The sequence below is a fragment of the Canis lupus genome, chromosome 9 (genome assembly GCF_011100685.1).
Source record: "Canis lupus familiaris isolate Mischka breed German Shepherd chromosome 9, alternate assembly UU_Cfam_GSD_1.0, whole genome shotgun sequence".
Lineage (NCBI taxonomy): Eukaryota > Metazoa > Chordata > Mammalia > Carnivora > Canidae > Canis > Canis lupus.
The window spans coordinates 758,527-782,921 of NC_049230.1; the positions used below are offsets into that span (position 1 = coordinate 758,527).

The window sequence follows — 24,395 nt, forward strand, 5'->3', positions numbered from 1 at the left end:
CTCTTTTTTTTTAAACATTTTATTTATTCATTTGACAGAGAGCACAAGCAGGAGGAGCAGCAGAGGCAGAAGCAGTCTCCCCACTGAGCAGGGAGCCCGATGCAGGACTCAATCCCAGGACCCTCGGATCATGACCTGAGCTGCAGGCAGACGCTTCACCAACTAAGCCACCCAGGCGCCCTTGTATGCTCCCCTTCTTAAATGATAGTGCCTTATGGACGTTTCTTCATCTTGCTTTTATCGTTCAACAGTACGTGCTGGAGAGCGTGCTATAGCAACATACAAAGATATTCCTCCTTCCTTTTTCATAGTTGCATAACACCCTCTGTGTGGATATATGTATTTGACAGGGTCCAATCAAGAGAGAAAAAGCACACTATAATTTGAACAGAGTTTAATATAAAGAATTATTAGCAATAACTAGGGATTGGAGTAAGGGATTGGGCAGTAAGGAGAAATGGGGTCACCTGGGTGCCTCAGCTGTTAAGTGTCTGCCTTTGGCTCAGGTCATAATCCCAAGGTCATGGGATCAAGTCTCATATCAGGCTCCCTGCTCAGTGGGGAGCCTGCTTCTCCTTCCCCCTGTACCTCCACACTGCTCGTACTCTCTCTTGCTCTCTCTGAAATAAATAACATCTTTACAAAAGAAATGAGATTATAAAGATTGCAAGAATAGTAAGAAACAAAGAGTAGCCACAATCACCTTATCCAGGGCTATGACAGCGAGGAGCCCACTCTGTCCCCAGAGTTGAGATCTAGACTGTTGGATCTAGACCCACTTTTGGCTCGCTGTGGGGCAGAGAACCTGTCCGACGCTGCACTGGTGGGACATGCTGGAAATCCTCCCTACAGGGTGCTGGGGAAAGGTTTTTTTCACAGCACCCTCTATTGACAATGGTTAGCATCATGCCAGAGAGTATGCAAAAAATAGAAGACTCAGATCCATTTTCATGGATCAGGCAAAGAGGTGTGAATTTAGAGCTGAGATATAATGTGTTGATAATTGGCACGATATACAATTTTATTCATTCAGTCCCCTATTTATGGATATTGTATTTCCAGTTTTGCTATTACCAATATTCGTGATTTTAACCAAATTGTCACTTGTTCACACGTTTAACATTTGTTAAGAGTCCAGTACAGGCTTCATTTTTAAATAGCTTATAATCTAGTAGAAAAGATAAAATTGGGCAACCCTGGTGGCTCAGCGGTTTAGCGCCGCTTGCAGCCCGGGGTGTGATCCTGGAGACCCGGGATCGAGTCCCACGTCGGGCTCCCTGCATGGAGCTTGCTTCTCCCTCTGCCTGTGTCTCTGCCTCTCTCTCTCTATGAATAAATAAATAAAATCTTAAAAAAAAAAAGAAAAGAATGCAAGTAAGTGTAACAAAGTAGAATTTCCTGGGTCTCCTCTCAGTTCTACCTAAATCCTGAGGAATAAGATCACTTCCAGCTGCAGCAAGCAGGAAGGACCTAAAGGAGGTACTAACAATTCAAATGCACCTTCAAGATAGGGAAGGGGAGTCTTCCTGGAGGAGACAGAGTGTGAGCTGAGGGGTCAGGGAGCCCGCTGTGCTCAGGCACAGCCCAGCTCTGCTGCAGCTGGGGTAGATGGTCTCAAAGTGTGGGTCCTGGACCAGCGGATTAGCAACAGATGACGTTGCAGCCCCCTCCCACCACTAGGAACAAGTGCCAGCAATCTGTGCTTCCACAAGCCTGCCAGGTGATTCAGATGCCTGCCCAGGTTAGGAAGCCACGGGCAGAGAGAAGCTGAAGCAGATGGGTCAGGTCGCGTGCCTGTGTTGGTAAGCCTCCTGGGGTTACGTGTACCCGTGCACACACGTTTCTCTGTAAGGGACTACGCGTTGCACTAATCTTACGAAGGCTGTAAAACATGTTGAGAATAGGAAAGGGACAAAGGAGAAGAGAAGCTCCCCTGTTCTTCCAACATCCCGCTGAGGTGGTGGGTGGGGGCTCCTCCTGACCGCAGCCAGGTGATGGGGTCCTGCTCGGGTCCTCACCTGCGGCAGTAAGAGAAAGTGGCATTTGGCGGAGGGAGCAGGTGGGCCTCCTACGTGGCCATCGCAAGGTTTTCCCGGAGAAAACTGCCTTTCCCACGGCAATCCTTTGTGGACAGGCTAGCCCGCGAGAGCCGGGCCCGGTTCCGGGAGCCTCGGCGCCGCGGCAGTCACCGCAGCGGGGCTCATTTTTTATGACGACTTGTCAGTGCGTGAACAAGCTATTCATGCTCCTTCGATGTTACTGAAGCTTTAGCATTTTTGCCAGAGCTGGTGCACGTGTACTGTTAGATTATCTTCGCTTTTTGTTTATCGATTTTTTTTTTTTTTTTAAAGATTTCATTTGAGAGCAAGAGGGGCTGGGTGGGGAGGTGCGGACCCCGGGGTCGGGACCTGAGCACACGCTCCACCGACTGGGCCACCAGCTGCTTTGATCAACGTTTTATTTTTATTTTTCTATTTTTTTAAAGATTTATTTATTTATGATAGAGAGAGGCAGAGACACGGGCAGAGGGAGCAGCAGGCTCCATGCGGGGAGCCCGACGCGGGACTCGATCCCAGGTCTCAGGAATCGCGCCCTGGGCCAAAGGCAGGCGCTAAACCGCTGCGCCACCCAGGGATCCCCTGATCAATGTTTTAAGGGAGACTTTTGAGGCCCAGTTTACCTTTCCAGGCTTCCTGGGGCGTCGCTCCCGCGCCCCGAGGCGCCGGCTCCCCCGCCGCCCTCCGCCGCGGGCGCTGCGGCAAGAGGCCCCGCCCCGGAAGTCGGGCCCGCCTCGCCCGGAAGTCAGCCGTCCCGCCCCCAACCCCGGAAGTGGGCGGCCCGCCGCGCGCCGCGAGGTCCCGGCTCAGCGCCCGCGGGGTCGTGTGTTCGGTAGGCGCGGGGGTCGGGCCGCCGTCGGGGCTGCGGGCGGGCTGCGGGCGGGCTGCGGGCGGCGCGTGGTGGCGGGAGCGCCGGGCGCGGGGGCCCTGGCTGTGGGGAGCCGCTGACCCCCGCGCCCGCCGCCGTTCGGGCAGCCCGGTGCCGCGCCGCGGAGCCCACCCTCGGTGCGTGCGCGGAGAGCCCGGAGCCCCGCCTGCTGGGTGCCAGCCGCGTCCGCGCGCCTCGGTCCGCGGGCCGGCAGCACCCGCCCCCGGCCCCTCCCCCCTTCCCCCGTCGGTCCCCCCTCCCCCTCCCTCCCCGCCGATCCCTCCCCCCGCCCCCCCGCGCCTCGGCCGCCCGAGGACGCTCGCAGTTCCCTTTCTTGGCGGGGACCGCGCGCTCCGGGAGGCTGCGCCGGGGCGAGGCTCGCGTGCTGCTGGGGCCGCGGGTTCCCGGTGCCCCCGGGCCGGCTCCCCGCGGGCGGGCGGTTGGACCCCAGCCGCGGTCTGCCCTCGCCCTTCCCCAGCCCGTCTGCGTCGGAGCGCTGCCCGCCCAGGCCCGGGATGTACATGCAGGTGGAGTCCCGCAGCAGCTCCTGCCTCCATCTGAAGAGGGCTCCGGGCATCAGGTCCTGGTCTTTGCTTGTTGGTAAGGATTTCCGTATTTCCCCCAAGCTAAAAACCTAACTTTAAAAACACGGAAACAGGGATCCCCGGGTGGCACAGCGGTTTGGCGCCTGCCTTTGGCCCAGGGCTCGATCTTGGAGTCCCGGGATCGAGTCCCACGTCGGGCTCCCGGTGCATGGAGCCTGCTTCTCCCTCCTCTTCTGTCTCTGCCTCTCTCTCTATGATAAATAAATAAATAAATAAATCTTAACTAAAAAATAAAAAAATAAAAACAACGGAAACAAAACTGTCTTGTTGCCCCCAAGTACAACAATTATCTCATATCTTTCTAGCTTTTATCCTCCGTGCGATTGTCCTTTTTCCACCTTCACCTTAAGGTTGTGCCTGTTCTCCCGAGGTCCTGGTGTTCTCCTTTTCCTTGCCTCCCAATGCCCGGGTGCGGGCGTCAGGCTGGGCGGTGGGCCCCAGTTCGCTCCTTCACTGTCCCTCTGGGCGTCCAGCACGCGGGGGCAGCTGCAGGCCATTGGTGGGCCTGGTGTGAGGAGTGGTGTGGCTGTGCCTTCAGCAGCCTGCCTCTGGTCCGTCATTCCCGACACCCTGCTCGTGGCCACCTGCCTGTAGTGCTTCATGTGCCACACGTGGTCCTTGCGCACATGCTGCGCTGGTAGAGTAAACCCCTGCTGTCCGGCTCCTCCCTCTGGTTCGCTGGTCAGCCCTGGAGCCCCAGGTAGAGGAACAGATTCCCGGAACGCAGAATGGCATTTGCCATGGTCCCAAGCGCGCCTCCTGCCTCTTGCCCTCCTTCCTGAGCCATGGTCTCTGGTTCCCCTGCTCCCCACCTCCAGGCACCCTGGCACCAGGAAGGCCTGCTCTCCCTGCACCTCTGGGCCTGTGGCTCCAAGTGAGGGGGCCCTAGGCCGCTGGTGGCCCAATAGAAGCACCTGCTTTCTTTTCTCTTTGCAGGAATCTTGTCCATTGGCCTGGCTGCTGCATACTACAGTGGAGGTGAGGTGCATCCCCCTGCCTCCCTCCCCTCCCCCCTCCCGCCCACCCTGTCACTTAGTCTGTTTGAGAAATAGAGAAAAGAGAGAGAGAACTCACCATTAGTGGTGCCCACTGAGCCCCAGCCTTTGGGGCCACAGGCACCTGTGCAGGTGCTGCCCCAGCCTGAGCACTGGTGCATCCTTCCTAATAGCCTGTCCCGTGCCACCTGTGCTCTTCCCTTCTCGTATCTGGAGCACTTTCCCTGGTGATGAAACTTTCTTAAAAGGTGCTCTTGTATTTGCCTGAGGCTGTTGCAGGCTAAGCCACACTTGTAGCTGCTCCTGCAGGTGGCTCCCTCCACCGTCACAGTCACACCGTGTCTCCAGCAGATGCTGCAGGGAGAGTGGAGGGCACAGAGCTGGCCGGACATTTCACATATGGTTCCAAGTGACAGGCAGGGCCAGCAGTGCCGGGCGGCCACCCTGGGCCAGGTCTGCTGGCCCCAGGTGCCACCCCTGCCCGGTATCGGCTGGCGAGGGGGCCCATGGCACGCAGGCCTCCGCCCGCTGCTGCTGCCCCTCACCCGCTGCCTGTTGTTTGCTCTGCAGATAGTTTGGGCTGGAAGCTCTTCTATGTCACCGGCTGCCTGTTCGTGGCCGTGCAGAACCTGGAGGACTGGGAGGTAAGGCCAGCGCAGGCGAGGGTGGGGGCGCCGTGGGAATCACCGCAGGGGGAGAGGCTCAGAGGCCTCACACACCCCCTGTCCTCAAACTTCAGCTTCGAGGTTTCTGGTTAGTAGGACTCAGCCCCTGGGCAGAGGGATCCCCCGAAGCTGTATTTCTCCTAGACGCGCTTTGCGACTGCTTCCACCGAATTCCTTGCTCCGTGGTGTTGCCGTAGCACGGAGCAGATTGAAGGTGCCCTGGGTGAGGGACCGTCTCCTTGGTGGGCCCTTCCTGAGGAACCACAGGACCCACGGTTGCTCTCTGGCCCCCACTCCCGTTTAGTGACCTCAGCTTGGGGAGAGCACCTGCTCTGATGCCTCTCTTTGTCTCCACGCCCCCTGGCCCCGTGCTCCCGACACGTGGGAGCCCAAGAGGGTGTGGCTGTAGGTGTCCGGCTCTGGCGGAGCAGCGCTAGGCCATCAGGGTTGGGGGGGCAGTTGGGTGACTTCTGGAGTGTCTGTTCTGGTGAGTCCAGGGCCCCTTCTGGAAGTTTCGCGTGTGGCTGGCTTGCACACAGAGAGGCAGGCAGCCGGGTGATCCCCTTCTGGCTGCTTTCCCAGGAAGCCATCTTCAACAAGAGCACGGGGAAGGTTGTACTGAAGACCTTCAGCCTGTACCGGAAGCTGCTGACTCTTTTCAGAGCTGGCCACGACCAAGGTGAGGCGTGCAGAGGATGGGACCCGGGGCAGGAGCTGCTTAGACCAGGCTAGATGGAGGGTGGGGAGTGCGACTGCAGAGACCAGGCCGGAGGCCTAGAGGTGGGGAGGGTCTGAGCTGGCCGCTTGGTGACCCCAGGTGCCAACACTGGCAGGCAGCCTCTACTCTAGCTCAGTGCCCGGCCCTTAGGCACCAGGAAGGCCTTTCTCAGCGATTGGGGAGGATGAAGCAGAAACACGGGCAGAGCAGGGCCGGCTTTCCAAGGGGACAGCGGGTGCCGTTCTCCTCCTCACCCCGCGGGTGCTCACCACAAGCCTGTGCTGCTATCCCCTGCAGGGTGGCTGCGTCAGGGCACAGGTGGGAAGGGCAGGTGCACCAGGGCACAGGCGGGAAGGGCAGGGAACTGCTGACCCCCACCCCACCCCACCCCCGCAGTGGTGGTCCTGCTGAATGACATCCGGGATGTGAACGTGGAGGAGGAGAAAGTTCGGTATTTCGGGAAGGGCTATGTGGTGGTGCTGCGGTTCGCGACAGGTTTCTCCCACCCGCTCACCCAGAGTGCTGTCATGGGCCACCGCAGGTAAGCTCTGGGCAGGTGACTGCTGGCCACAGCTGGCCACCCATACCCCCTGCTGTCAGGTGGCCCCCACAGGGCACTGCAGAGCTGGGCACAGGGAGGGTGTGTGGAGGGACGAGGCCTGCCCCTGCCGCTGGGGGAGTGTTGGGAGTCCCTACGGGGACGGGAGAGGTCTCCATGAGGACAGGCTGGGCTGGGGTCAGCTGGGGGTGGGGACCAGAGCAGAAGGCACCATATGGGAGGGGAGCCTGGGGGTGCTGGAGGCGGGTGGTCCAGCAGGAGACTGGGGTGGACTTTCTGCCTCCCCTGGGGTAGTGGGCACCTGTGCCCCGGTAACCTGCTCTTCCTCCCGGTGTCGGCCGGCCCAGTGATGTGGAAGCCATAGCCAAGCTCATTGCCACCTTCCTGGAACTGCACCGTCTGGAGAGTCCTGCGGAGCTGTCTCAGAGCAGCGACAGTGAGGCTGATGGCCTGGGGACCCAGAGCTAACGCCCCTGAGGCCCTAGTGGGCCCGATGGGCCACCAGCAGGTCTTCTTCCAGCCCTGGCTGTGTCCCTGGCAGTCCCGGGGTGGGACCCTCTGCCGTTCCTGCTGCTTGCTTCTGCCTTCTGAGCAAAACCACAGGCTGGACTTTGGACTTTGTCTGCAGGCTCTGAGCTGTGCAGGGAGAGTGTTGGATGGCCAGCCCCAGCCTGGCCAGCGTGGGCGGGTTGTGAGGGCACATGCACCCCACTGCCTGCCAGCAGTGTGGGGATCAGGTCTCTGAAAAGGAAGCAGTGCCCAGGCTCCCTGGGGTGGGGAGGGGGGTTGGCCAGCCCTGGCACCCCCAGCAGTTTGGTCCCAGTGAGAGCAGGGCCAGCAGCTGGGTCAGGCCCAGGGATGCCAGGGGGCTGCCCACGCACGCGTGCGCCCACCCCACCTGCTGCAGCCCTTCCCTGGTTACTGAGGTGCTGGCCCAGGGGCTGTGGGCCCCACCTGGCTGCGTGGCAGCCGCTCCCAGGGCCTCCACAGCCCACAGGGAGCCCTTGTCCACTGGGATGGCAGCTGGGCTTTTGCAGGTGGGAGAAGCCTGTGCATGACCCGGGCCAGGGTGGCTCCCATAGGAACCCAGGCAGGACCTGGTGCCACGAGGACCCTCTGAGCGGGTGCTGCAGAGCAGGGAGCACGGCCTGAGGAGTAGACCTGCCCCCTTCTCAGTGGAGGTCCCCGACAGCCCTAGTTTGGGGGTGCGGTCACTTATACATACCAAAGTTAGGTTTTAAAGTGGTAAAATTCAAAAGCCTTTTTCTAAAATAAAGTATGAAATGCTGTAACTGGTTTCTGGCGTGGTCATCCTGACGAAGCTGCCCCAAGGCAAGGAGGGACTGTTGGGCCCCCCGGGTGAGGAAGGCCCCACCGTGGGCCTGAGCCGTTGGCCAGACCCCAGGTTGTTGCCTGGTCTGACTCCCACCAGCATGAGTTCCGGGTCCTGCTCTTTATTTTAACCCAACAAGCTCTACACACAATCAGGAAGCAGGCCCCTGCGTGTTTTCCTTGCACATTTTCCACTTGCCTTCCAGGCGCTAACCGTCTGCCCCATGGGTGCGGCAGGGGCGGACATTGGACGGACGCAGGGCCCGGCCCTCAGGGGTCCCGACCCGCCTGCGGGCTGGGGCTGGCGCTGGCTGCCTCCCTCAGGTCCTGCAGCAAGGCCTGCAGCCGCTGCAGGCTGGGACGCACGTTCTCCTCCAGCCACTCCTCCACGGCGTCCGGGTAGAAGACGCGCCGCAGGGCGGCCTCCAGCTCCTGCACCACGGTGCTCCACCTGGCCAGGAGGCTGAGTAGCACAGGAGCAGTGAGCTGCCTGCTGGCACCCCGGGGCGGCAGCTACAGCCTATGAGCTACACACCCTGAACGACCCCACACACGGAACGGGGCTATTGGCGCCCACCGCACAGGGCGGGTCCGAGCAAGTGTCCTGTTTCAACATCTGAAACAAATGCTCTTTGCAGCTGACCTGCAGGGTTTTTCTTTCCGCGTGAACCTGTCATCGTCTGACAGTGTCCTCCGCCCCGTGGGGACACCATGTTGGCCTCAGCTCAGCGCGGTGGGCCGGGACAGCACGAGGCAGGGCCAGCTGGCCCCGATGAGCCCTGGACCCCGTCCAGGCACTCACTGACCCTCACCCTTTTGGGCTAGGGATGCCCTAGCTTCTCTGACGCCCACGGCACAGCTGAGGCAGGAAGTTGGCTCATCTAAGCATTCATGGCTGCGATCCTAGAGAGCTTGTCTTGGTTTAAAGCAGTAGCCAAAGGACGTGCAGCCCTGGGGGGGCCCGGGGGTGGCTACTGGCAGGGGGGTGGCTAACCTGAGCGCCGGGGGCTGGATGTGCTGGACCATGACGGGGTGGATGAGCTTCCGCCGGCGGTGGTAGGGGCCAAACCAGCCGGTCACGTACCTGGGGGCAGAGCCACACAGGTGGGCCCACGGCAGCCAGCAGCCCAGCCCGCCTGGGGGGGTGGGGTTCGTTAAAATAATACCTTTGAAAAGACTGAAAAATCTGATAGAAATTTTAAAACCCAGTGAGTGTTTGTGTAGGGCGGGCCACCCCCACCCCGGCCCCGCGCCCCTGCCCCTCACCTGTCCCTCTCCAGCAGCGCGTCCACAGAGCTGCGCAGGTGGAGGCTGACGTGCGTGACGAGGGCCAGGATGTCGCTACCGGGGAAGGAGCCGGCGCCCTCGCTGCATGGAGAGCCGCCGTGCTGAGGTGGGGGTCCAAGTGTGGGGGGAGAGGCAGGGCCGGGGGCGGGCGCTTACCCTGTAAAGTCAGTCGTTTCTAGGTTTGAAATCCCGAGAAAGTTCTCCACTCTTGCTTTAACGTCTTCAGCAAAACCTCCTGCAATAAGCACAGACGGAGGTGGTCAGAGGGGCCCCTGGAGAGAGAGAGGGAGCCTGCGCCACGCATGGGCCTGGGTGGCCGGGAAGGTGACCAAGGAGGCCAGCGTGCACAGGCCAGCCCCAAGGAGACTTCGGGGACAGCTGGGCGCACGGCTCCTCACTGAACACAGGAAGCGGCTCACCATGTGAGACATGGGAAGATAGAGCAGAACCACCACCAGGGAGACCACCAGCCCGTGTTGCCTGGCACCCCCACGGCTGCCAGGACGTATGCAGCACCTAGCACGTGTGGTTCCTCACCAGTGGAATGTTCTAGAACAACTGAAATGAACCAGTGAGGCCTGCAGGTACCAGTGTGGACGGAGGTCAGGAGGCCCTACCAGCCCGTCTCCACAGCGGGAGGACTCCATGGCGGCGGCACCCACCTCAGGGGACAGGCAGTGGAGGCCAGCCCCCAGCGTGTCCCCGCACCCTCTTCTAAATGCGTCACAGCTGACACTTCAGAAGCACCAGAGGGGAGGCTCAGGCCCGCCCTCCACGTGGGGCCTCAACGTGCTACGGAAGCCCAGGCCCCGCTTCCCTCGGTGCCTCCCACCCCACATGCAGCAGGCAGTCCTGCTGTGGGCGCCCACGGTCCACACGCACGTGGGGGGCTCGGTGGCACTGGGCACCCAGCAGTTACACGGCACAGGCACGGCCACCTCGGGGGCTCACGGCCTGGGGGCACCGGGCAGGCGGGTGGCTGAGTGAGGAAGACACAGCCGGGCGTCGGGGCTCGGCTCTGCGCGTCCCGCGCTCCTGCCGCCGTGAAGCGGGGACCTTACCGTGTAGGAGCGACTGCAGGCAGACGGCCAGGGACGGGATCCCCACGGGCAGCAGCTCGCACAGCACCGAGAAGTGGTCGTACCTGAGGCCATGGAGAGGCCGCTCAGCCCAGCACCCACGCCCACCCGGTGGGTGCTCCACGCCCTCTGCTGCCCGCGGCCTCTAGGGGCCCCTGCACGGCTGGCCGCTGCCTCCGGAAATGTCCCCCACCCAGAGGCCCTGCTGGGGCTCAGTCTGTGCGCTCGACCCCCTGAAACCCTTCCTGCATTCCTCCTGGATCTTGCCTCGGGGGACCCAAGGACGGGCAGGGCCCGGGGCCTCCGGCTGCTCCCCTGCCCCGACCCGGCCGGGAGCGCAGCTTCACTGGCAGCTCCGCTTTTCAAACGGTGTGAAATCCCTGAAGAGCTAAACTCCGTCAAGGCCGCCCTATGCATGGCTCTGGAGGCCGGGGCGCCGACGTGCAGAGGCGCCTGGGGCCGGGAGGGCCAGTGTGCTTGCGGCCGTGCATGCCCCCTCTGCAGAGTCTGGGGGTACCCAGGCCCCTCCCTCCTAGGAGCACCGGTCCCCTCCCAGGAAGCGTGAGGCCCAGACTGGACGGGACAAGCAGAGTGGCTGCGACCTGGGCGGTCGGCCCGAGCGCCTCCCTGGGGCCCGTGTGGCCTTACCTCTGCCAGCCGGTCAGGACGATGCCCTGCAGCATGTCCGCTGGCCCCCTGGCTGCCACCCGCAGCCACTGCACATTGTTCCTGAGGTGGTGCTCGATGGGGGTCAGGGCCTGGCTCGCCCCCGTGGCCCCCTTGAAAGCGCTGGCAGCCCACAGCCGGAGAAAACCACACTTCCGGTACTTTTCCATGAGAAGAGCTGGGCGAGAACGTGAGTGGTATGACCGCCTGGGGCCCCAGGAGCTGCGGCCGTCAAGCATGGACGCTGCGCTTGCCCAGAACCCGGGAGACCCCCCAGCCATCGGGTGTAGTCCCCAACAGACTAAATCTCAGTGAGAGAAGGGACCCCTGCTGTGTGCAGGTGGCCCCTAGTCCAGCTGCTTGTTAGGAAATCTGGACAGAACAGGCCATCTGGTGAGTGACCCAGGATAGGACGCGTGCCAGGGGTGCTCCTGGGCTGCCCGAGCTCGCAGGGGGAGGGGCCTGCGGGGAAGCAAGGCAGGTGGCAGGATCCCGATGCACCAGGGGTCAGTCAGGGCTGCAGGGTGTTGGGGGCCGTGGCCAGGGTACTGACCTTTGCCGTGGACGTCCAGGTCGGCCCCATAGTCCCAGAGCACGGGCTCCACCAGCTGTGGGACCCCCGATGCTGGGGGCGGAGAGAGCTGTGAGCAAGGCCGTCAGACACACCCCTGTGCCCTGTCCTGCGGCCTTGTCTGGGGCGGCTGGCCCTTAGGCACAGGCTGGACGCAGCTCGGTTTGATGGTAAATGCTGCGGCCATGCAATCGGCCAGCTCCGGAAATGACCAGACTGGGTTCTGTGACAGGTGAGCCCCCGGGCCAGGGTCCCAGAGCTTCCTGCAAGGGGGACACACTGGTCTGCGTGCTGCGGTGGGGGCGCTGGGACAGGTACAGCGGGAACACACCACAGCCTGGGTTTAAGTCTAACCAACCTTGTGAGAACCCAACGGGCCACACGTGGGCCGGGGCTGCCTCGAGGACACCCGGCCTTGCAGACCCTGGGCCAGGGTAGAGCGTGGACCACGGGTGTGTCTCTGTCCCACCCCAGAGCCCCGGGCAGGCGGCAGCCTGGGGGAGGCCCCGAGGGGCTGCTGCATTCCTGGCCCAGCAGCCAGTGTGAGCTTTCACCACGGCCCAGCAGGGCTGCCTCAGGGTCCTGTGGGGCTGAGGCGGCAGCAGCACCGGACACTGCCCCCGTCTCCCTCCTGTGGGGCCCATGAGGGCCCCATGGCTACTGTCCGGTCAGACCTACCACCCTGCCCTCTGGTGAGACCCTTGCATGGCTTCTAGGGGAACGGCATTTTGTAGAAGAATGTTTAGAAGGGCTCTAAGGGGGCTGCCCGGAGTGAGCTTCCGGGAGGGGGCCTGCTGGCTCCTCACTCCTGCCACCAGAGGCGGGGACACGCCTGCCCACCTGCGAGCTGGTCCTCGGGGATGGCCCGCAGCATGTCGTCCCACACCAGGGGCCTGGTGGCCGGGTGCCGGGCCAGCACGTGGCAGGCCACCGCCTTCATGTGGGACAGGCACAGTCTGGCTTTGGTGTTGTGCTCCTGCTGCAGCCACCGTCTCGAGGCCTCGCCCTCCCCGAGGTAGTAGACCTGAGGGGAGCCCAGGGCGGGTTTGTCCCTGTGCAGGGACACCGGTGCCAGCTGCCCGTGGGGAGGGGCCGCTGAAGGGGCCCTCCTTCTGCACCGAGTCCCGACTCTACTCCTGGGGTCCTCCGGAGGTTCGCAGCAGCCCGAGGGCAGAAGGCCGAGGTGCCCCAGCCAGCAAGCAGGTACACGCACGGCCCGGCCTGCACTGCTGGAGTGCGGACGGCCCTTGGGGGCGCCAGCCCTCCACCCCTGTGCTGCAGGCTGCACCCGCACCAGGTCACAGGGCAGCCGGTGCGGGCGCCCACACGGGGGGGCGGCTCCTCAGTGGGGCGAGGGGCCCTCGAGTGAGGGAGGGGCTGCTGCAGCAGGGGAGCAACACCCGGCAGGCCAGGCTCAGGGGTGAAGCAGCATTGCAGGACCCACCTCGTCGCAGCCGACATGGAGCCACCGGGCGCCCGGGTGCAGCTCCATGACCTGGCTGATCATGGCTCCCACCAGGGCCAGGGACTCGGCCTCATGCGGGTTCAGGGTGTTAGGGAAAAGTGCCACTTCTCGGAGGTGAGCGAGAGCCTCGTGCTTCAGCACAAACTACAGAGACAGAAGGGGACATGAGGGGCGCCGGGAGACAGGTTCGCCGCAGGGGCTGGTTCTGGCTCCCACGGGGTCACCCCAGAGGGCGCTGGCTGGGCTGAGCCTGTTGCTGGCTCTCGGCCCTTTCCTTCCCGTCAGGTCCACCTGGGCCGGGTGAAAAAGGAAAAGCCAGGCTCACTCACATTCGGATGGAGCTGCCACCAGCTGGAAATGTGATGGGTGACCGTGGAAATGAGAGCCCCAGAGGTGATACACACTCTCCTCACAGCCCAGCTGACTGGGGGCCACACACACGCCCAGCCGGGGCAGACGGGGCAGGGCTGACCTCCCAGTGCCCCCAGCCTGTGGCCCAGACCCTGGCTGACCACCAGCTGCGAAGACAGAGGGGTGGCCTGAGGAAGCCAGGCCAACACAGAGGCCATCACAGCCACACAGGGCCGGGGACGCAGACTGTGCCCCCAGAACCACGAGAGCACGTGTCTGTAGTTCCAAGTCACTGGCTGACATCCTTTGTTGCTGCGGCCCCAGGAAACACACCACCTTGAGAGCAGTCAGGCCCCTCAAGGAGCAGGAGTTGGGGGGGGGCGGTGCGCTGCAGGATGGCGGGGCAAGGGGCAGAGCGGCACTGTTGGGGGACCTCCCCCAGGTCAGGCGGTGGTTCACACAAGGCTGGAGCCAGAGGGATGGCAGGCGCCAACTCGAGAGACACAGCAGCAGAAGCGGCAGGACCTCACGATGGCCCAAGTGCAGGGGTGCGGGGGGTGCCAGAGCGCAGCAGCGGGGCCAGGGTTGGGGGTCATGAGGACGGGGAGGGAAGCAGGAGCGGACGTGTGTGGTGTGGAGAGGGAGCATGAGGCGAGGGGCCCCGGGGAGGAGCCGCGGGGACGCCGCCTCGTGTAACGGGATGCACCTGGGCCTGCAGGGGAAGCTTCAGGAGGGAGCGGATACGGCTGTGGCTGCGAACAGCCTGTGGTCAAGGACGCCCAACCAGAACCTGTCGCTACGTTTAGTGACTCGGGGGACAGAGGGGCCCTGGGGGATGCTCTATGGACTGTGGGCCGTGGCAGCGGAAGTGAGGAGCCCAGAGAGCACAGCAGGCAACATGGGCCAGGAAAGGCCGAGGCCTGAGCGTGGGAGATGCGGGCGCGTAGCAGGGGAGACTTGCGTGTGACTGGAGGAAAACGCAGCCCCTCTGATGCTGGCTGCGGTGGGGGGGGCGCCCACAGGCCCAGCAGGCATCCCCGCTAGAGAAAAACACGGAACCTATAGCCATTAAATCAATGCTGTGTCAAATCTGTTTCCCATCTTTTGATGCAGATATGAACATATTTCTGAAGATCACACAGGAACTTGGGGAGATATTTTCAGTATTAAGCGATGAATACAAGTTAAAAAGGAGAACAAATGGACTCTCGGGGCTCCATGGGAATCGTGCATCCCCACTGGCCCGTCTCCTGCATTCTGTGGACAGAGGTTGCTCAGCCCTAGAGTTTGCAGGGCAGGGGCTTCTAGGAAAGAGCTGCTCCTTGTCTGTGGCCAGCCACTGCCTGTGTGCCCCCAAGCCCACACCTGGGCACCACGGAACTGGGGTTCCTCCCACTTACCTCCATGTGTCCAAATGTCTGCACCAACGGAATGACCTCTAGCTCATTCAGTGTAGCCAGATGTAGGATCTCTTTAATTTCAGGGGGGCTAGGAGACAAAGACCACCCAGAGGTTCACACCAGCTCCTGTCGGCACACCAGCCCCTGTAGAAACTCCAGCTCTTATTCACACTAGCTATCGACACTCCAGCCCCTGTTCACACCAGCCCATTCACACCAGCTTCTGTTCCCACTCTAGCTCTTGTTCACACTAGCACCTGTTCACCTCCAGTCCTTATTCACACCATCTCCTCTTGACCCTCCAGCTCTTGTTCACACCAGCTCCTCTTGACCCTCCAGCTCTTGTTCACACCAGCTCCTCTTGACTGTCCAGCTCGTTCACACTAGCTCCTCTTCACCCTCCAGCTCATTCATACCAGCTCCTCTTGACCCTCCAGCTCTTGTTCACACCAGCTCCTCTTGACCCTCCAGCTCTTGTTCACACCAGCTCCTGACCCTCTAGCTTTTGTTCACACCAGCTCCTCTTAACCCTCCAGCTCATTCATACCAGCTCCTCTTGACCCTCTAGCTCTTGTTCACACCAGTTCCTCTTGACACTCCAGTTCTTGTTCACACCAGCAACTCTTGACCCTCAGCTCTTATTCACACCAGTTCCTATTTACCCTCCAGCTCTTGTTCACACCAGCTCCTCCTGACCCTCCTGCTCTTGTTCACACCAGCACCTGTTGACACTCCAGCTCTTCTTCACACCAGCTCCTCTTGACTCTCAGCTCTTATTCACATCAGCACCTCTTGACCCTCCAGCTCTTGTTCACACCACCTCCTGTTCACCCTCCAGCTCTGGTTCACAGCAACTCCTGTTGACACTCCGGCTCTGGTTCACAGCAGCTGCTATTCATACTCCAGCTCCTGTTCATATCCCAGACCCTGTTCATACTCGCACTTCTGTTCATGTTCCCCTCCCTTGTCAGGTTCCAGGTGGGCTCTCCTGGGGAAACTAGTATGGTCGGTATTTCCTAAAGCTCGAAAGATACTCAAGGTTTCAAAGAGAGCTCCCACCCTAGAATTTGGGGAAATGATGCTCTCTGTTATGTCCTCAAGTAACGGTTTGCTTTTTACCAGCTATTCTTACCAAACTCTGTAAGAAGCTGAAGCCATTTTACAAGACACTGGGCCATACAAGGAATCATATTGTAGAAAGGGGGTTGGCAGATGGCTCAAGGACAAATTCATCTGCCTGTTTGCTTACAGCCCATGACCTAAGAATTGATTTTCAAGTTTAATATGGTTGATAAAAAGAAAAAGAAAAATACTTCATGACGTGAAAATTACATGAAATTCTTATTTCCATGCCAACAAGTAGAGTTTCACTGGCACTCAGCTGTGGCCACTCACTGACATTTCCATTCATGGCTGGCTGCTCATGCCCCACAGATTTCAGTAACAGAGACCAGGTGACTGCAGAACTGAAACTACTGCCTGCCCCTTTATTTTTTTTTAAATATTTTATTTATTTATTCATGAGAGACACAGAGAGAGAGAGAAAGAGACAGAGAGACAGAGGGAGAAGCAGGCTCCATGCAGAGAGCCTGATGTGGGACTCGATCCAGGGACCCCAGGATCATGCCCTGGGCCAAAGGCAGACGCTCAACTGCTGAGCCATCCAGGCGTCCCTGCCTGCCCTTTTAAAGAGAAGCTCATGACCCCTTTCATAGAGAAAATGTAAAAGATCTTCGAGGTTGCAGTGAGGGGGCTCATCCCCGTGGGGGTTAGTGAGCTCCATGAGCACACCTGAAGGCGGGAATGCTCTGGGGGCCACGGACGGCACCTGGGAAAGGCTGGCTGCCCACTCCGGCACCTGCTGTCATACATGGATTTATTGCAAGAAAGTGAGTTCCAGTTTCTGTGTTTGAACCATCTCATAATCAGTTCTATGAACGTATGGACTTCAAATAGACCTTTTTCAAGCTTCACAGGTACCCTAGCACTTGTTTCCACTTAAAAAACAAATAACCAAAAAGTGTTCATCATAAGAAGAAAAATAGAGCAGCATGAAAAGAACGCAAACTTCCAGCAACCTCACTGCAGCGTTAACACTCTGGACAAACACACAGAGCACGTACGCCCCGCGGAGTTCTGACATAGACCGAACCTCCCTCCAGAGCGGCCCACCAGCCAGACGTATCTTTTCTCACCCTTGTGAACCCAGAGCATTAGAACCTTTTAAAAATCTTCACCAATTTGGGCAGCCCCGGTGGCGCAGCGGTTTAGCGCCGCCTGCAGCCCGGGGTGTGATCCTGGAGACCTGGGATCATGTCCCGCGTCAGGCTCCCTGCATGGAGCCTGCTTCTCCCTCTGCCTGTGTCTCTGCCTCTCTCTGTCTCTATGAATTAAAAAAAAAAAAAAAAATCTTCACCAATTTGATAGCCAAATTTATTTATTTTTTGCTATCATTTTATTTTATTGATAATTTTTACTTTATTGCTATCATATGCTTATCGGCCATTCTTGTTCTGGGGGAGGGGATCAGCCCAATGTCTTTTGCTCATTCTCCTTTGAGGCTGTTACTGACTTACATGGACGCCGCAACCCTAAAGCCAAGCAGGGCGCACCCATGGCCGCTGTATCTTTTATTAATTCTGACACCCCCTCTTTTAACCTCTGCTTTCCTGATAAGGGTCCCAACTGTGGCCTTAAAGAGCAGCATCCGCTTCCCCTCACCCCCGCCCCCATCCTTCTCCCTCCCCCTAAATGCTTCCAAATTCTCTCCAGTAAGCGTATTTTATTTTTGTAACTAAGACAGGAGTTTAAAAGCCAGAAGAGGGCTGCCCAGCACTGCCAAACCCTTGCCCGCCCTGTCCACGCCTCCAGGTGGCCCCACACATCCGCTTTCTCCGTGGCTGGGAATACCTGTATGCGTGCTTGGCTCTCAGAAGCCTGAGGTGGCCCTCGTAGGGAAACATGTCTTCGTACTCGAGGAGGAGCCCGTTGGCGCCAAGGGCATGGAACAGAGGAAAGACCTGGGGGAACAGGGATGCTATGAGGAAGCGACTATCTGAAGGAAGGTGACAGAGGTGCCACGTGTGGACTGTCTTCCTGCCTGTGGACATGGGTCGTGGTTGATGCTCACATTTCTCCTGCAAATGTTTACCCTGGAATGCGCACTGTGTGCTACACCAAATCAAACCCTCTGCCGCTGCAACCTGTTCGCTTGGCACAGGAGAGGCCTTGCACCTGCGCAGCAGAGCTGTGGCTCAGCCTTGGGGTTCAGCCGGGAGGCAGGGAGGGGCTGTGGGTGTGCGGGGACGGGCTGTCCACTTCCTCCTCTATCTCTATTTCAGAGGATATGATTCCTATCAAGCATGTCCAGGATGAGTTCACGTCTACCATACAAAGAATTGAGATCTTCTTCTAGTCTGACACCAAGGCTGGGGTGGAAAAGAGCACATTCTGGGAGCCATCGGAGGGGGCCTCCTGCAGGTATCTGAAAGACCCACCCTGCCCTGGACAAGGGGCACAGCAGGTCCAACAAGACTTTAACACTCCTGTTGATGTGTCTGTCGAAGTTTCCTCTCCTGCGAGCATGGGGACGTTCTGAAGAAGCTGGATGGAAAGAAGAAAAGAGCCTGGGGCTAATGCTCAGCTGCAGACAATTCATCATGGGCAGTCGACTGCAAATTACAAAAAGAGGCAGACAAGATGGAAAGGAGGAGCTCGTGCAGGTCAAGCACGCAGACGCGACATCAAGGTCTCGGCATTTCCCCATTTCCTCAGTATTTCTGCTTCTGGTGTCCATCGCAGCCTCCCATGGCCCTCTGACCACCACGGCCTGTATGGCACTCTGGCCATTGGGGTTGGTGGCAATCCGTCATGTTATGGGTGGTGGGGAGCTGTGGGGCCGGGCAGCCCAGGTGTCCCCAACACACACCCCAGCCCAGCATGGGGGACAGGGCTGGGAATAAGGTCCTCGCTGTAAATCCGCAGGAGCGTGCACGTGCACACACACATGGGGGGTGATGCACTGAGCCCCCTGCATCTGTCATTGAGGCTCAACATCATTTCACCTAACTTCCACTTTTATGACTGGAGTATTTCTAAGCAAATCCCACACAACACAACTGTTCACCTGTAAATACTTCAATATATATCCCTGATGAAGATATTTTTACAAAAGCACACCCCACACCACCATTATCTCATCTAACCAAATAATTCGTTAATGTCATCCATGCTCTAATTTTCCTGTGTCTAAAATCTTGTCACATATGGCTTGTTTGAAACTAGTCCAGACAATCCATACACTGCATTGTCTGAATGGATCTCTTAAGGTTCTCTGATTTTTAATAGTTCCTTCTACTTTTTTGAGTTTGTTGAAGAGACCAAGTCACTTATTTTGTATGATGTAACAAACTTTGGATTTGACGGATGGTATTCCCAAGATGTCCTGTAGCGTGTTTGCCTATTTCCTATTCTCATGGGTGCCGATGGTTAGACGTGAAGGCCTGATTACATCCAGGTGTTATTCTTTTGGCAAGAATACTTCACAGACGGTTCTAGAAGTCATAAGTCTGGCTGCCCCACTGGAGTAATGTCAGGCTGATCAGTGATGCTAAGGGGCATCAGCTGACCCACACCTAGAGCCTCTGCCTCATGGTTTCAGCCACTGCTGAAATGACTGCCCAGCGCGCACTGACCAGGAACTGCAAGGTGGTGACTTTCCAGGTTCATCACTCCTCGGGTGTGATGGCTGGAACTCTCCCTCACGGAAGAATTTCCTCTCAGTGATTACTTGGTCACTCCAGCCCTGATGATGCTGGGGCGTTCATATGCAAAGGTCAATTTTGTTGGATACAAAATCCTTGAATATCTTAAATGTTACTCCCTTGTCTTCCTGTCACAAAATGCTGTCAAAATATCTGATGCTGATCTAATTATCCTTCCCTCATATGGAACTTGTACCTCTTTCCTGTATGCCCAGAGTTTTCATTTTTTAAAAAATATGATACAACTACTAGATGATGCCTTAGTGTCTATCATCCTAAGTATACGATATGCCCTTTAAAAAAAAAAAAAAAGATTTGTTTATTTGAGAGAGTGTGTGAGTCAGGGGAGTGTCTCAGGCAATCTCACACCTAGAGCTCAGAGACCAACTCCAGGCTTGATTCCACAACCCATGAGATCATGATCTGAGCTGAAACCAAGAGTCAGGTGCTCAACCACCCAAGCCACCCCTGGTGCCCCAGGTACGCCCTTTCAATAGACCCATGTATTCTTAAATTTTGGAATAAAAAACATGAAGTGTTTTTGTAGTTTCTGGGCATTTGTCCTACAGTACTGCCTCGGTTCTTCTTTGAGACTGTTGCAAACTGAAAACATGGCTACAATCTGTGCCTTCCTCATCAGGAAGCAATATCTATTCCCAGCCTTGAATCTGGGCTGACTTTGGACTTGCTTTCCAAGAGTTAACACTAGGCCCAGGATGGTTTGCAGCTTTGGCCCCCACACCCTCAAAGCACTGCCCTGCGACCACCATGCTAACAGAGGCTGGCCTGGCCTCCAAGAGAACAGGCACCCACGTGGAGGACCAGAACCATGGTGCCCAGTGGTGAGCCAGCACTAACTGGTGGATGTGTAAGGCCCTCTTGGACCATCCACTGTTCGTAGTTGTCAGGGGACAGCCAACACAGGAGGGAGCCCAACCAGCAGAACCACCCACCAGCCGTGGAAAGAGAAAATGATGACTTTCTATCTTAAGCCTTGAAGTTGGGCCTCCAGCAGCAGAAGACTGAGGCAAGGGCTCCGGCTGCAGGTGAGTTGGACCTTCTTTGCTTATCTTCTATATCTTTCAATTTGTCAGATGCTTTTTATCTTTTCACGTGTGACAGCCTTTTTCCTTATTTATTTCCCAACAGTATGCTTTCCACAGTGTCTGCTCACTTCTGTTCTTCTGCCTTGATCTATTTCAGCCAGACACCGCTTCTGTCTTCTCTGCATCCCTGCTCCCCTCTCAAAACCTGTTCTCTGCTTCACTTTTTTTTTTTAAAGATTTTATTTATTTATTAGAGACGAAGAGAGAAAGAGCACAAACAGAGGGAGCAGCAGAGAGGGAGGGAGAAGCAGACTCCCAGCTGAGCAGGAAACCCGATGTGGGGCTCGATCCCAGGACCCTGGGATCATGACCCAAGCCCAAGGCAGATGCTTCACGAACTGAGCCACCAGGTGCCCCCCTGCTTCACTTTCACTGTTCCTGCGCAGCTCCCCATGGATTCGCTCAATACTGTGTTTTTAATGTGGGGCTCTGTTGTTCTAGAAGTTTCTGGACGGTATTTCTGAGAGCCGTAGGCCTCTCCAGCATTTTCCTCTGAGTCTTTTTGCAGTCTCAAATTGCAGCCAGTGAAAGCCCTCCCCTGTTCCTTTCTTGATGGAGGACAAGTACTTGTGAGCTGTTTCCTGGTACTTCTGGTCTCAGCCCTGTTAGAATTCCATTCTCTTTCCTCTATCACCTCCTGCCTGGTTATTAATCTCACATGGGCAGTAAGCTGTACCACTTGCATTTGAGACACATGGGGATACCCCATATCTACTTTTGCTCGAGAGTGTATTAGTTTTCTAGGGCTGTTGTAACAAATTATCACAAACTGGGTAGCTTAATACAATGAGAATTTATTCTCTTCCAGAAATAAAAAATCAAGGTATGGGCTGGGCAGTGCGGTCTTTGAAGGCTCCAGGGAAGTGTCTGGTGTCACTGGCAGTCCTGGCATTCCTTGGCTTGTAGATGCATCCCTCTAATCTCTGCCTCTGTCTTCACATGGTGCCCCCCTGCAACCCCTGTGTCTAAATTTCCCTCTTCTTACAAGGACGTCACTCATTGTATTAGAGGTACCCTACTCCAATATGGCCTCATCCCATGTTGATTATAACAGCAAAGACTGACATTACATTCACAGGTGGTTAGGATTTGAACATTACCTCTTTGGGAGATGCCATTCAGCCCACAGCAAACAGGCTGTGGGTTTCTTTTGTTGTGTTCACCCCTCTCCCCACCCCTTTTGCTATCCTAATTGCTCTGTTTTATGAAGGCATTTGGGGGAAACTCAAAATCTATGCTGCTGCCAACACTGTGCCCCGACTTGGAAGCCCATAGTTGTGCTCTAAGCACACCATCCTACAGAATACTGTTCACAACTTTGAAGACCAAACCCAAGCAAGGAAAGACCATCTTAGGGGGAAGGGGCTCTTACCTCAGAGAGGTAGGAGACCTTTGGTGGAGCTCCTTTAAGGTCCAAATGAACTAATCGCATCTTAAATGGTGAAGAACCTGACATTTCACTATTTCTCAGGAAGTCATAGAACAATCCCTTATCTGGGCGCTTCTTCCTAGTGGAGAAATCCAAAGTCATAAATAGGCACAGGCTCCTTTTAGCCCCTGCCCTCCACTCTGTGCTTCCATTCCCTGGGAGGAAACTCATTTCACCAACATGAAAATGAACCAAGAAGGCTCCCTCATATTCAGGTAAAGGGACCTTTGCCATTTAGTTATGATTAGCCCCTAAAATAGAATGGCACCGGTTTCCTCATAAGATGGCTGTGACCTATAATAACACAAATGATTACAAAATAGTTTTGTTTTAAATTAAAGACCGTCTCCAGTGGTATATACTATGCTAGTGTAAACACGCAGATATGTCTAAACATTTTTCAGGCCCTGCAATATGATTTTTCTGTAGAAAATGTATCCCTAATTTTATTTTACCTTGAAGAGCATTAAAGAAAACCCCTGACATTTCTAAAGCTCAAGTCAGTTTCATTGTATGGAAGAAGAAACTGTAAAAGTTTAGTTTAGGTCAGAGAACACTAACTAGGATTTAAAATAGGCCACTGATAATCTGAAGAACAAATGAGCCAAGAGTACATGGGGCTGACTCACTTTTATAAAGAAAGTAGCTGGATGACAACAAAGTAACTGGTAAGGAGTGTGATTTCTTTTTTCCCTCTAGCTATTTTAAAAATACAAAGCGTTAGATGAGAAAAGGGAAAGAAAATCTTTGCGTATAGGTCATGTTTATAGCTCAACAATTCAAACTACTCATTCAGCGTGAGGACTCATAAATCCCTGAACCTAAGAAGTCTATTATGAAACAAGGAACATAAAATAGACACACAGGGCAGCCCCGGGGGGCTCAGCGGTTTAGCACCGCCTTCAGCCCAGGGCATGACCCCGGGGTCCCCGGATAGAGTCCCATGTCGAGCTCCCTGCATGGAGCCTGCTTCTCCCTCTGCCTGTGTCTCTGCCTCTCTCTCTCTCTTTCTGTGTCTCTCATGAATAAATAAAATATTAAAAAATAATAAAATAGGGGATCCCTGGGTGGCTCAGTGGTTTGGTGCCTGCCTTTGGCCTGGGGCGCGATCCTGGAGTCCCAAGATCGAGTCCCGCGTAGGGCTCCCAGAATGGAGCCTGCTTCTCCCTCTGCCTGTGTCTCTGCCACTCTCTCTCTCTGTGTCTATCATAAAGGAATAAATAAGGGCAGCCCCGGTGGCCCGGCGGTTCAGCGCCGCCTGCAGCCCAGGGCTTGATCCTGGAGACCCTGGATGGAGTCCCATGTCAGGCTCCCTGCATGGAGCCTGCTTCTCCCTCTGCCTGTGTCTCTGCCTCTCTCTCTCTGTGTCTCTATGAATGAATAAATAAAATCTTAAAAAAAAAGAATAAATAAAATCTTTAAGTAATAATAACAAAAATAAAATAGACACACAAAAACTAGCGTGATTAAAAAAAAATTATATTCAAAACAGTCTCCATCACAAAATCCTCAAAGCAATCCCTGAAATCACCAGCTGTTGGATGGACGAGTTTTGTGAAAACACATTCTGAACGCTGCTTTTATTTTATTTTTTTAAAGATTTTATTTATTTATTCATGAGACACACAGAGAGAAGCAGAGACACAGGCAGAGGGAGAAGCAGGCTCCATTCTGGGAGCCCGAAATGGGACTTGATCCAGGGTCTCCAGGATCATGCTCTGAGCCAAAGGCAGATGCTCAACCACTGAGCCACCCAGGCATCCCCTGAACGCTGCTTTTAAAGCTGAATTCTTAAAAAAAAAAAAAAAAAATTTACAAACCAAATCAATTTCCCAGGGACTAGACTTGGAACACTTCTGAGCCGGGAGGTGTGCGCGGGTGGCGTGCGCATCCCTCATCCGGAGGGAAACCCTGCGCCTGCGCCCGCATCGCGGGGCTAGGACCTTCCGGGCCTTACCTGGCGCAGACGCGCCGGCTCAACAGTCTTAAGTCTGCAAAACCTAAAGGAAAAGAAGCAGAGAAGTGGGTGTTTCGCGGGTGTCTTTTCCTGGATGCCTACCGACGGGCGGTCTCCCGCAGACCTGGCTGGCACGCCCCGGCTGCCCGGGAACCGCGTGCGCAGGTGCTGCAGCCCCGGGCCCCTCCCCCCTCCCCCCTCCCCCCGGGCCCGCCGGCGACCCCTCCCGCCCCGCCCCGGCTCCGAGCCCCGGGGTCCCAGCGGTTCCGCTTCTCACCCAGCGGGCGGACGCACAGGCGAGTCCCGAGCGCCCGCGGGTCCCAGCACCTGGGGGGGCGCGGCCCCGGGGACGCAGCGGAGGCCGCCGCCGAGGAGCGCCGCGAGGTGCGCGACCAGGTCCGCGCTCCGCCCCGCCCAGCGCGGCGCTCGGCCTCCGATTGCTCGGGCCTGGCCGCCAGCCCCGGGGTCGACGGCCGAGCGCGTCGCTCTGCGTCCCCGGCCGCGCCGGCCTCGCGCACCCTC

The 24,395-nt window shown here is 57.1% G+C and overlaps 2 protein-coding genes and 1 long non-coding RNA gene across 12 annotated transcripts; 1 reads left to right on the plus strand and 2 right to left on the minus strand.

Moving 5' to 3' along the window:
• Window positions 1-379: 379 nt before the first annotated feature.
• On the minus strand, window positions 380-2,747 carry LOC119873202. The gene is made up of 2 exons (XR_005364098.1): window positions 2,681-2,747; window positions 380-2,018 (listed from the first exon to the last, which is right to left on the minus strand). It is a non-coding gene; the product is annotated as an uncharacterized LOC119873202 (long non-coding RNA).
• Window positions 2,748-2,802: 55 nt separating this feature from the next.
• On the plus strand, window positions 2,803-7,759 carry CYBC1 (cytochrome b-245 chaperone 1). The gene is made up of 7 exons (XM_038546228.1): window positions 2,803-2,889; window positions 3,404-3,525; window positions 4,467-4,508; window positions 5,096-5,169; window positions 5,773-5,869; window positions 6,305-6,449; window positions 6,815-7,759. The coding sequence occupies exons 2-7, from the start codon at window positions 3,441-3,443 to the stop codon at window positions 6,933-6,935; spliced, it is 564 nt and encodes a 187-aa protein (XP_038402156.1). The 5' UTR covers window positions 2,803-2,889; window positions 3,404-3,440; the 3' UTR covers window positions 6,936-7,759.
• On the minus strand, window positions 7,753-24,284 carry HEXD (hexosaminidase D). Of its 10 annotated transcripts, none has more exons than XM_038546219.1 (14): window positions 24,151-24,284; window positions 23,874-23,916; window positions 21,860-21,991; window positions 17,529-17,638; window positions 14,619-14,706; window positions 12,847-13,011; window positions 12,243-12,426; window positions 11,385-11,456; window positions 10,814-11,009; window positions 10,148-10,230; window positions 9,243-9,321; window positions 9,066-9,167; window positions 8,794-8,935; window positions 7,902-8,262 (listed from the first exon to the last, which is right to left on the minus strand). In XM_038546219.1, the coding sequence occupies exons 3-14, from the start codon at window positions 21,941-21,943 to the stop codon at window positions 7,942-7,944; spliced, it is 1,626 nt and encodes a 541-aa protein (XP_038402147.1). In that variant the 5' UTR covers window positions 21,944-21,991; window positions 23,874-23,916; window positions 24,151-24,284; the 3' UTR covers window positions 7,902-7,941. The 10 variants fall into 10 exon arrangements, with proteins under 10 accessions (XP_038402148.1, XP_038402150.1, XP_038402147.1 ...); XM_038546217.1 differs by having other exon boundaries at window positions 21,860-21,995; window positions 24,151-24,283; XM_038546218.1 differs by having other exon boundaries at window positions 21,860-21,995; window positions 24,168-24,252.
• Between the last annotated feature and the right edge of the window lie 111 nt (window positions 24,285-24,395).

Bases quoted from the DNA above. Each gene is read 5' to 3' on its own strand.
- CYBC1 (XM_038546228.1), top strand. From the start codon at position 3,441: ATGTACATGCAGGTGGAGTCCCGCAGCAGCTCCTGCCTCCATCTGAAG. The intron at 5,870-6,304 runs GTGAGGCGTGCA...CCACCCCCGCAG, and splicing joins CAGAGCTGGCCACGACCAAG to TGGTGGTCCTGCTGAATGAC. The intron at 6,450-6,814 runs GTAAGCTCTGGG...CGGCCGGCCCAG, and splicing joins GCTGTCATGGGCCACCGCAG to TGATGTGGAAGCCATAGCCA.
- HEXD (XM_038546215.1), bottom strand. From the start codon at position 23,807: ATGCGCACGCCACCCGCGCACACCTCCCGGCTCAGAAGTGTTCCAAGT. The intron at 10,231-10,813 runs GTAAGGCCACAC...CCATGGCCTCAG, and splicing joins GTCCTGACCGGCTGGCAGAG to GTACGACCACTTCTCGGTGC. The intron at 9,168-9,242 runs GTAAGCGCCCGC...CTCTCCATGCAG, and splicing joins GAAACGACTGACTTTACAGG to CGAGGGCGCCGGCTCCTTCC.